General features: G+C 32.9%; 1 protein-coding gene and 1 long non-coding RNA gene across 4 annotated transcripts; one reads left to right on the forward strand and one right to left on the reverse strand.

Moving 5' to 3' along the window:
• Positions 1 to 1195: 1195 nt before the first annotated feature.
• On the reverse strand, positions 1196 to 4902 carry LOC148271692 (uncharacterized). Of its 2 annotated transcripts, none has more exons than XR_015825039.1 (3): positions 4199 to 4902; positions 2460 to 2580; positions 1196 to 1457 (listed from the first exon to the last, which is right to left on the reverse strand). It is a non-coding gene; the product is annotated as an uncharacterized LOC148271692 (long non-coding RNA). The 2 variants fall into 2 exon arrangements; XR_015825040.1 differs by having other exon boundaries at positions 2439 to 2580; positions 4199 to 4518.
• A 1182-nt stretch (positions 4903 to 6084) lies between these two features.
• LOC148271693 (uncharacterized) lies at positions 6085 to 11687 on the forward strand. 2 transcript variants are annotated; one of them, XM_088241046.1, is made up of 5 exons: positions 6085 to 6597; positions 6713 to 8170; positions 9180 to 9353; positions 9990 to 10159; positions 10237 to 11687. In XM_088241046.1, exons 1-5 carry the CDS (start codon positions 6433 to 6435, stop codon positions 10601 to 10603), a joined length of 2334 nt encoding a protein of 777 aa, XP_088097172.1. In that variant the 5' UTR covers positions 6085 to 6432; the 3' UTR covers positions 10604 to 11687. The 2 variants fall into 2 exon arrangements, with proteins under 2 accessions (XP_088097172.1, XP_088097173.1); XM_088241047.1 differs by lacking the exon at positions 6713 to 8170 and having other exon boundaries at positions 6089 to 6597.
• The last annotated feature ends 307 nt before the right edge of the window (positions 11688 to 11994 follow it).

Here is an 11994-nt window from a genome sequence, read left to right on the forward strand (position 1 = left end):
AAATTATTTCTCCCTAGGGAGGAAATCCAGCCAGTCCGCAAGTATTTGGACGTACTCATAACATTGTTTTATTTATTTTCACTATGGTACCATATCCATAAAGTCTGTATTATTTTTTTTTAAATGTTATGTTGAATATGCATATTAACATTTCAGATTGTTTTTATTTTATTTTTTATGGCTTACAAATAATGAACAATACAATAAATTGGTATAATATCACAATTTGTTATGTTTAGAAATTTTTCATGAATTCACATTTAGTGAACACAACATGCACAAATAATTAATAAAGTAAAAAAAAAAACTTTTTTTTAATCGACTAAATTTAATTTTTGTAACTTTTTATGAGTATTTAACATTTTTTTTGGACTTAAATATTGTTATTTTAATTTCACTACATTTTTTCCCCTATGCTTATTATTATGGCATAACACGGCAACAGCCTAAAAAAAATTAGTACATTAATATGTAAACTGTTAATCAATTGAGTTAAATCGGGTTGTGATCCTATGGCTAGTGTCACAGACTCACGGCTCAAAGGTTCGTGGTTCGAATCCCACTCCATCCCAACTTGATTCCTATTTTCTAATAGAGAGTTATTTACAACTCGTCGAAAATGGCCCTCAAAATTAAATTTTTAAGTAAATCATAAGAACACAAATCTCTTTTAAAAAAATATATAGTGAATTTTTATACTGTAGAATAAATAAATGCAGGTAATCATCATCATCATTTCAATTCCGCACCTAATTGCATAGGGCACTGCATTGGTACACCAATCGCAGTGTATCTTGATCTTTTTGTTACTTAAAGAAAAGATGATCAATCGTACGCTTGGGGTGCCAGTCAAGGGACTATGAAATATTGTACTGTAAAATCACCTTTTAAAATAAATATTTCATGTCTACCATGTCAGGAACTGAACCTGAGACCTCTTGCATGATAAGCAAACGCGTTGAGAGGATGTGAGAATACATTTTCTTGTAACAAAAGGTAATATAAATAAAAATAATTTCAAATCTACTGTTTTCGTAAAACTAAAGTAAATACAATTCTTGGCCAGAGCCCTTATTTCTCCCGGTGAAAGTGATCACGTTAAGGTTCCTTATATTTGAAATATGTGTTTAAATATTTATGTCTGAGATATGACTATATTTTAATTACGTGTGAAAAGGAAACTAAAACACCAAAATATTTTTTCAATAACAGTACTTGCACTGTAGTTTATAAGTTTTTAGGTATAAAATAATAAAAAAGAACTACAAAAAACTAACTAGAATTTAGCTAATGCTCTACATTTGTGAGAAAAGGTTTGAGTGTTTGATGTAGTTGTTGTAGACTCATTTCTGTAGTCCGCTTTTCTGCTCTGCCACATATTTACTCCCATTTTCTCAGATGATCATAAAGGTGTTAAAAATTGACACCAAATTGCAACATTTGATATTTCCTCTTTGCTAAAAATAAAAAATTATATAATTTACAATACATTTTTAATTACATTTATTACAAAATGACATACTAAAATAAGCACTTAAAATAGTAAAATATATCTTATTTAGGTTAGTTGGAAGTTATTCATCAGGTATTGCAATATTGCAGGTATTGCCAATATACATATTTTTGTATATTGTACTAAAGTTCATCAGTACACGCAAAAATCAAACACCTTAATTATTCCGCATATTGTTAAACCTTTTAAAAAGAAAACTTTGAAGGCTATATTTTGTGATTTATATGTTTTATTTCTCAGAGCAAATTATTATGCAGTAAAGGTAATATTTTTAAAGTTGTCTGTAGGTATTGTGATTATGATATTGCAATTCAAATATGTGTAAGCTGATTAATTCTAAATATTCAAAATGATATAAGCGATGTCATATGTAATGGTATAACTTTGTATTTTCCATATGGTGACAAATTTCCTTTTGTTAGGACATGCCAACGTGAGCTGTAGAGAAAATATTTAATATAATATGAATTTTAAACTAATACAATATACTATATGTACTTTGGCTCTTAATCTGTTTGGTAATAAAAAAACGTTTGAAAAAATAACAAATTGGGTATTATTTAAAGCAAATCTAATAAATAGTTTAATATGGAAATAAATGATGATTGATATTTAAATATACAAATGTATAATAACTGTGTAGGTAGTGATATTTCATTGTTTTTACAACATCTTTAATACCCAGACTGGTATCTTAACTATAAAAATATATATATTACAATTTATATAATGATAACTGAAGTATTGTATCCTTTTTTATTTAGATTTATCTTTATAATAAAGATATCAGTCATAAAGGTGTAGCGACGAATCTTGCTACTGATTATTTCAGATTTGTGAATTTAAGTACCACTTATCTTTCATTTTTTAGTAAATTAAAATTTAAAATGAGAATTTTCAAGAGTGCAAAAAAAACTTGAATTACTTAATAAACAACGTGTCCCACCTCCAAGCAGATGACGAATATATCCTATAGTTTGATATCCATATATTCCATTACAGCATAAATTTAAAGAGCCAATCGATATCATCCCTTCGAAGGATCCGCTTTACTGGTTTAATATAATCTGAAAAAATACACTTATAAAGGTTAAATTATTTACAGATGTTCTAAAAGAGAATGAGATTTTTTTAAGAAGATAATATCATTAAAAGTCTAGACATTTATAGAGCTTACTATTTACTACTATTTTTATTAATATTGATATAATATTTGTTTTAGTACAAAGGTATATTTAAACACCACTATTCATAACATAAATTATATTATATTACAATAACTTTAATAATATTGTATCCTTTTTATAACACATGCTGTGAGCTATTATAAAGGGTGATGGGTTTAGCAAAATTAAATATCTTATGTGTACGCATGTCCAATTGTCTTTCATTGTTTCTTAATAAACATTTGTAATTTTTCACGTCTCTGAGGGAGTTTGTCGTTACAAGATTCTCTTACTTTTTTAACATATTATTTTCTGGATATTATGTATTATTATGTATACCTGTGTTATTTTTATAAATACCTAATTTTACCTTTTTATTTTCATTATTTCTATATGTGTGAATTAAGATGTTCTATTTTGTAATGTACATATATATGAATAAATAAAATTGAAATACCACCACTAAACCACTAATAAAATAAATATTAATTATGAGGAAGACTAATGAACAAAGAAGACCAAGAAAGAGATGGCATGACCGAACCCAACAAATTGTTTGAGAAGGATCTCATCAGTGGTACGGGCGGTACGGCAATACTTTGTAAGGCTCCCCTCCCACTAGGCAGCCTGGCTGCGGCAGCTAATACTACATATGACGGCTTATTAGATACCGCACACTAGGCAGCCAAGAATTCCTGGCTGCGGCAGCCATTAGAACGCGTTTGACGTGCACGGCAGCCAACTGGCTGCCTGCAGCCAGAACGAGACAAAGCAAATGTATGTGACTGCCTCAGTTGCCTGCACTTGTCGTAGCAGCCAGAAGTATTTTATGAAACGAATTTGCAATGACTTTCGATACAGAAGATCCATAAAATAATTTTGAAATGAACCCTTTCAAGTAAAGGATGAATTCAATATCTTCTTTTTGGTTTGCGTTTCTTACGAGATAAAATGTAAACAAAAACATCTTCCACATCCATTTTATTTGGACTGGCCGTCAGGCTGGCTGCTTTAACTGGCTGTGCAAAATTTTGACTGCGGCAGCCAGGCTGCCTAGTGGGCGGTAAGCCTAATTATCAAAAAAAAAATAAAGGGGAACATAAAAGCTGTTAATATATTACTTGCGATTTTAACCAAACAAAAATACCGCTGAAACGATAAGTATTTACTTACATAATAATTATTTACATTACGAATATCAACAATTAAAACTAACAGTTCGCAGTAGCGGTATTGCAGTACCACTGCGGATATGGTATTACTTCAAAAGTTGGAAAAATCAGCACACATGCATGAGATTTTGTATGACTGCAAACGCATGTGTGTTGTATATCCTCTGGCTGTCACGGGGAAAACGTCTTGGTGGTTTGTTTATTTTTTACTAACACTAGCTTATTCTTAACCTTTTACAATTTATAAATATTATAATGATTAACAACTTGAGAAAAAACTCGTAAGGTAGGTTTAAACCGTACACAATATATAAGTTTGATTAAAATACCGAATTAGATGAACATACCTTCAAATGATGATTCCTGTTGTTGCGCAAGATGTACATTTAGGGACGCTGTGGTTCGTATGTAAGTTTCTATAGAGTACAGTAGGTATTTCACAGAGGTTCTATAAAAATAAACAAAATCCCTAAGGACATGTAGATCCGGGGCATACTTATCATTTACATAAGTAGTTGAACTGTCACTGTATGTTTGTTTATGTTTTGCATTGTTGCAATATAAAAAGTACAGTTTGACGTGAAGAAAAAATAAATACCCCACATGGCAAACGTTATAAATTTTCATCAGGATAGCAAAAGCGTTATATTTTGTAATAGGTATATTCATCTCGTCAGTGACGCATGCGCACGAGTATATTTTCTCATTTTCGACACTCACGCTGTTGCGGGTAGATATCGAACTATGAAACGTCAATTATAAAACCGTCTAAATAACGAGAAATAACGATTGAGGTTTGGTAAATTCAACATAATTAAGTATTTTGGGTCATTCTTAAGGTCACAATAATGTTTCTATTGAAAATCATTATTTTTGGTTTTATGTGTTCGAATTCATTTACGTAATTTGACATGTAATCATCAGAATTGCCATATAGAAAACCAAGTTTAACCGCGTTCAAAAAATAAAAATCCCTAAATTACACCACGTTATATTCTCGTCCGAAAGTCGAGATCATCTCGTGGGTGTCGAGAGTGATCAGAATACCACTGCTGGTATGGAATTGGAAAAACAAGGATGAGAGTAGGCTGAATGATGTTGAAATGCGATCCCTCAGACGAATGTGTGGTAAAACTATGTAGGTACGATATGTACACAAATGTTGATATCCGTACATTATTATGCAAGGCTGAAAGAAGTATTCTCGACAAAATCAAGAGTGGAGTTTTGCGTTGGTTTTGGCATGTAGAGCGAATGGACAGCGAAATAACGGTCAAAACATTTATGATGCGAATGTTAATGGATGTAGAAATCGAGGAAGACATAGCATGACCAAATTTAACTAATAATTGAGTATGGACTTATCAAAAATTTGAATAATCGGTTGGAGTGCATGATAAGACGTATGAATGTAAAGAAAGTGAGAGCTGTATGCAAAGACATGGTGATGTGGCATTCTGTTCTTGTACCCTTACGGGGAAAAGGCGTGATAATTTGTTTGTATATTCATGGATTTTTCCAACAAGTGACATCGACATGGAATTAAAAATATAATACAGTGTTAAAAAAAATACAAAATATAGTGAAAATTAATCTTTTATAAATGTACCTTGAAAAAAATGTTTTTTTGTTTCCTGGAAACATACCGTGGTATTTGATAAAAGACGGTAAAAAATATCAGATCACAGCTGTTAAAAAAATAACATTTACATACTACGAATTATTTAGGTGATTTCAAAATTTAACTATTATTTTAAACTTATTTAACTGTGTTACACCAAAACTACCTCTACACTTGTAGAGGGGGTTGTGGTTACACTCTGTTATTGTTTAGATTAAGTAATATCTTTGAATCTTCTTCCGCATGCATACAAGGTATGTCACTCGTGTATGGCTACAAAAAATAACAGATATCAACATGTAATGAATATATTTATGTTTCTCATATTCATTGTTCAAATATATATTGTTGTAAATTAATCAACGATTATGCTTGGCATTTATTATTATGCACCATAGCTATTTGTTGGCGTAAAGAAAAAATAAACGCAGGATCCGTAGACGTGTTTACATTATGGTATTTTTTTTTAATATTCAAAGTCGATTTATGATAGCATACATTTTCATTAGCATCACAAATAAATAACGTCGTAAATAAATAGGTAGTATGAGAAAAGAAGAAAAATATACATAAGTGTACAGCCCATTTTACTAATGGGAATAGAGTAAGAACTGGTCACTGGTGTTTTTCTATGAGAAAATTATTCGAATATTAACGGCAATAAATTATTAACCAGACGCCAGTTTTCGATTTTGAAAATTTGTTGCCGTTTCATTGTTTGTTTTCTGTTTTGTGTTAATCGGTACTACGGTTACCATTTTATATATTTTTTGACATATCAAGCGCTTTTGTGATATTATAAAACAAATTAATATTAGTATTGATTGCTATTGCCAAGCGACACCCATTTCCCTTTAAATTGTCTTATGCGTAGTTCATATCAACAACTGTCGTATTTATTGTTATTGCAAATGTTTTAAAAGTGAAATACGGCACAGTAATATAATATACTATTGAGCAATGGAGGAAATTAAGAATGATGTAAACGGTTGCGCCGAGATACTACCTGACAATGTTAATACGGATTCTAAATCGGAAAAGGAATTTAAAATTCTTGATTTGAAATTAAAAATTAAAAAATTAAGAGAAGAGAGAATTGCGAAACATGCCGCCCGCGTAGAATTGGTAAGTTGTACAATTTCGTTTCTTTTGGACTACCTCCAAAATTTCATCCATGCATTTTTTTATTCGATCGCATTCATTTATCTAAATAATACAGTCTACAAATGTCTAATTTTAGCTGAAAAAGAAAAATTTAGCCAAGTATGGTAACCAAATAGGAAACATTCCCGCCCATAAAATAAATGGCAGCGGAGACTTATCCAAAACCTTTCATAACACTAAACGAAGTACTTCTAACATCTCAGTAAAATCTGCCGCCGAGAAGCCCACTAGAGCTTTACTCCCTCCCGCTGTCACAACTATCTCCAAATCTACTTCCACCACTTCTATATTAAACCAGGGAAATCCATCAGTTTCTTCAAAAACGCCCCACGCTATTGTCAAAAAAGATAGATACAGTAACGTGGGTAAAAAAGTCAACAGTCGTTTGTCTTTTATTCCCAAAGCGAAGGTTGACTCTCCGAAAGCCGTTGAGGCGCAAAGTAAGACAAAATTAATACAAACAACCAAATCCATCAACTCTTCCGCGGACTTGGGATTTAGAGAGTCGACCAGAGCGCCCAGTAAGGTGGTCGAGAAATTGCCAACAAATCATGTCAGGAGACCGAACACTACTGCATTGGAGCGTCTATCAAGGCCCAGATTGCTATCCAACACTTCAGCGGTGCTCGCTGCTGATAAAAAGCTTCCCGGGCCCGAACACGTCCAAAGCAAACGTTGGACAATGGCTTCCATCGATAGATTATCTCGTCCTAAAGTTATAAAGTCTGCGCCAGCTCAAAAACCCATAGTAACACTGCCGAACTCTAAAAATAACTTCAGTTCCTCTCGCCTCACGAGTCAACATCAATTGTTGACCAAACCTGTCCCGAGGAGGGTAACAGAGATTCACAAACCTAAAGATCAAGTTAAGAATGGTTTTAAAGAAAATGTTCATCTTCGCCGATCATTATCGACCGTTCACTTTAAGCATTTAGGGGCTGAAGCCGCAAAAAAGTGTCTCAAACGAACTCTCTCTGCTGGAAATATTAAGAGAAGGGACATAGAAGATGAAATAGCTATCGATTTCCCCCCAAAAGACTACACTCTGTCAGTTGCATCGGACAGGAAGAAATCTGTCTCGTTCCTCACTCCCCTTCGTAAAACTGCAACACCCATATCCTTCTTAAACACTCCGAAGCCGAGCGAATTGCGGCAGAGGTTAAACGATTGGTTACAGAAAAGAGGGAAATCACTGAGTAATTACCACCACCTGCATTGTTTCGGAATCCACGAAAGCCCCGCTGTGAAGAAGGCGGTGCAGCCTATCGATGAAAACCAACTGGACGACGAGAACAAGGAGAATGTGGAAGTCACTGACGATGACTCGTTTAATGAAATGATGACTGGACGCGTTAAGGATGTGGCGGCGGAATGGAGGCGGGCCAGCTATCACTTAGCTGACAGTCCGGCTGTTTCTCACACCACTCCGGAAGTATTTCCGGATATTAACCGACTCACTCCAGAGAAGTCGTGTCGTTCTTTGGATCCAATCATGATAGGGGCGCTGAATGATCTCCATCATCTCATATTAGAGGTGAATTTAATTAAGTATTTATAATAATTCTTAGAATTCTGTGTAAATTGAGGACCATTTTCTCAAAGCGAAATATCTACAAAAAGTAAAATTTTCCAGAGCTTTTTAACAAAAATAAAAAGACGGTTTTATAGAAACTGTATCCTAACTCATACAATGGAAATCAGTAACTTAAAATAAGTGGAACTAGTCATTTAAAAAATCCAAACTTTCCAAATATTCACAAAAATGAAATATCTACATATTTTGTTACAGCAATGGAAAGAAAAGTTGATTTGTGTTAGGAATATAACACATTATAAGTTTACTTTTGCATGAAATCATGATTAACTGTTTTTTGTTATATTTTATATGCCTACAAATACATATATGTATAGGTATGTCAATTCTATCCAATTCGACTCACTGCAACTTTGCACATAAATTGTTTTGCTAAAATTTTATTTCACCAATCGATAGATCTTGTATTGAAAAATCGATTTCCGTCAGAAAACAGTCCTCAATTAGAATAAGCTCACAAATACTAGTTTTATAAAATTGACAAGTCTATATTATCTTCTCAATTTTAGAATCATTATTTATTTTCTACTGTGCATACTGTTCTATGGCGCCTATTCACATATGCTTATCAAAATACTTCATTGATTACTTTCTTTCCATATATAAGATTGCTAAATGATGCATTTGCTATTTATTACTGTATTTATAAATATCTTTATTTTTTGTAAATGTTTACTTTATTACAGCCCTAAAAGTGATTAAAAATTTTAATAAATAAATACTATAGATGATTTAAGCCTGGTTGTGGTTCCGGGGCAGCGTCGTGGACTACTGATCGGAGGTCCGAGGTTCGAACCCTGTTCTACCATAAATTGGAATTTTTGATATTTTCAAACGCAGAATTGAAATATTTGGCTAAATCATATTGCTCAACTTTATTTTTCCACATAAATATTCCTGCAGAGCTAAGATTATATTGTCAGTACTGACTTTTGGCATTACGCTGTAGGGCTACTCGTGGGAGCAGTGTGCGGAGTGGCTTCGGGCTATCGTGAGATCCTGCGGTACAATCGCTACCGAAACGGCTCCGTACTGGGAGTGTCGCGCTGCCCTTGAAGAGAAGAGGGGAGATTTCCCCCGCGCTGTGGAGTGCTTCAACAAAGCCATCATTCAAGGAGCTAAGGTATGTTTTATTGATTGAATTGGCAGTCGCTTCGTTACATTTTATGATGTAACGAAGCAACTGCCAATTATTAAATTTTATTACTTAAGTGTACTTAAGTTTGTAACCACTTACCGATTTTTCTATGTCTACCAGTTTTGAAACGTACCCATAACTTCGTTAGGACACTAATTACACTACCATGCTAATCCGACTATGCATCTTCATTCCAAACCTGGTAAACATAAAAAAATCCATAAGTGGATATGTACAATTATATAACATTGATTAAAATGCTTGGTCACAAACATAATGCCTCAGATATTAATAAAATTTCATTACTATTATATAAGTTTGAATTCCTAATAATATATTGGTTTCTTATTTTTATATAAAGATACCAGTCTTAAAATTATGCGAATGCGATGAAACCAGTCACTTTTTATTTCTGATTTGTGTATTTAAGTATCACTGGTCTTTTATTTTTATAGTGAAACGTATATCATATGCACCTGTTTCACTCTGATGGATTAGATTATTCATTTTATCCGCATTTACTATGTTTTATTTGATTTACAGTTTTGCCAAAGTTTTTCATGTGTAAATAGTCATAGTAATTTTAACAGTGGAGCAAATTTTAAGAATGTATCATTTCAGCCAATGGAAGTAGAAGCGTCCTTGGACAATTTACTGCAAAAGTTTATGAAATTAAATTTGGCTCCTGAAAATAAGCCTGCTCTCGCCATGGACCCCAAATTCTTGGATGTGAAAAATGTTTTCAAATCTACGCTGATTCGATTTGCTATTCAACAGAAAAATTTAGCGGAGTAAGTATATTAAATAATTTTGCACTTTATATATCACATAATATGGTATCATCATTACATGCGCTTATTCTATTCAGATCGAAAGGCCCGAGCCATCCAAAACCTAAATACGTGGCCACACCTGTCAGGCGCAGTTCTCGCCTATCTAAGGTACCGACCACCGTGTCAACTTCCGAGCCAATAAGGACACCCAACGGTCTTGCCAGTAAAATAAAAAAGCCAGGCTTTTGTGCTCCAACTCCCAAATCACACCTTTCTGGAAAAGTTAAAAGTCCGTCGAAGATCACCTTAAAAGCCGGTACTCCCTTGAACACATCCGCGAGGAAATCAGTTGGACGACAACATCTTGTTCAGCTCTGCAGTACACTGAATAACGTGGATGAGGAAATCCGAAGCAGTTTGGTGTTTGTACCAAACAAGGCACTTAATTTTAATGATTGTTAAATAAAACACCCGCAAATTATGCACGGGGGCGATTACAAAATCTATCTTCAGCGGTATGTATTGAAACGGAATACTTAACTTTTCTACTATCTCTATCTACCTCGGTATTATGAAGAAGATACAGGGTCGATAGTGTATCTTCGTAATCGCTCGGGAGAACTTATCTTCAACTGTGCTGTTACGGTGAAGGTATACCTTCCGTTTGTATTCGCCCCCGTGGTACCTATGCTTGCTTTTACTTATGTTTCAGTATCTTAAATTCATTAATTAATTTTTTGTTAGTAATTTGTTATTACAAAGAGTACAAATCGCTTTTTCCTTAACATGTATACCTGATGCAATTAAGAAATGCTTGTCTTTATATTCTTGTTTTGATTGTTTCGTTGGTTATTCATGCCACATCACATCAACTCTGATTGAAGACAAAGTGAGAAACAACCCAAACCAGGGGTCGACATTTATAACCACCTCTCTAATAAATACATTGTTATAAATTACTTAATTTTAATGTTTTATTGTTGCACGTAAAGAACTTTGCTCCTAAGTATGTTTTTTTTTTTTTTTTTCTAATTATTTGGTAATGCTGATAAAAAATGGTACAAATGTATGGAACCTTCAATAATATTGTCTTGGCATTAGACAATAATTTAATAGTTTTGCTTCTTTGTGATATGAAGAATATTTTTCAAAATCATTTCTAAAATATCAAATACTTGAAATCTAGGCAATATTCTTTGGAATAGTGTGTAATAAGTACATTTAATAAATTGAAGAAAGTTGATGATTGTTATTGATGCTACTTGTATATTTTCAAAATACTACAACACAACCCGATGCTCCTAGTCCTTACACGTATGTTCATTTGTAAACTACAAATTGTTTGTACATAATTATACTGTCTCGTACTGTTTCATAAAAAATGCTGATTGCGTAATGTGGATAAAATGTAATTGTTTATCCTTTGTATTTGGTTTATTAAATGTTTTATTTGCTATGCTAGTGTGTTTGATACTGTTGATCCTATCAATATTTCTGCTTTGTAAAAATTGACATGTAATTTATATATTATAATATCACAAAACAATCTGTTTTATTTGTTTGCACGCTTATTTTCAATAAAAATAATCAAACTGATTAGATTAACAGTAGGCTTTTCATGCTGAGGCAAGGCATCTATGAATCTCAAGAAGAGTGCCTGACAGAAGTTAAGGCAGAATGATGTAACCGGCGTCGCAAATTGCGCTGAATTAATATCATGACAACTACTATGGATATTAACACTACTTTTTTGTAATCTTCAAGTTTACAAAGGTAAATGTATTAGATAATTTTTAATTAAATATTTTGTCCATCAGGGTCTTCGAAAATGACAAAATATTGTGTACCTTGAG

The sequence above is a fragment of the Micrasema longulum genome, unplaced genomic scaffold, assembly GCF_059751315.1.
Source record: "Micrasema longulum isolate JH-2025_06_02 unplaced genomic scaffold, ASM5975131v1 h1tg002723l, whole genome shotgun sequence".
Taxonomy (NCBI): Eukaryota; Metazoa; Arthropoda; class Insecta; order Trichoptera; family Brachycentridae; genus Micrasema; species Micrasema longulum.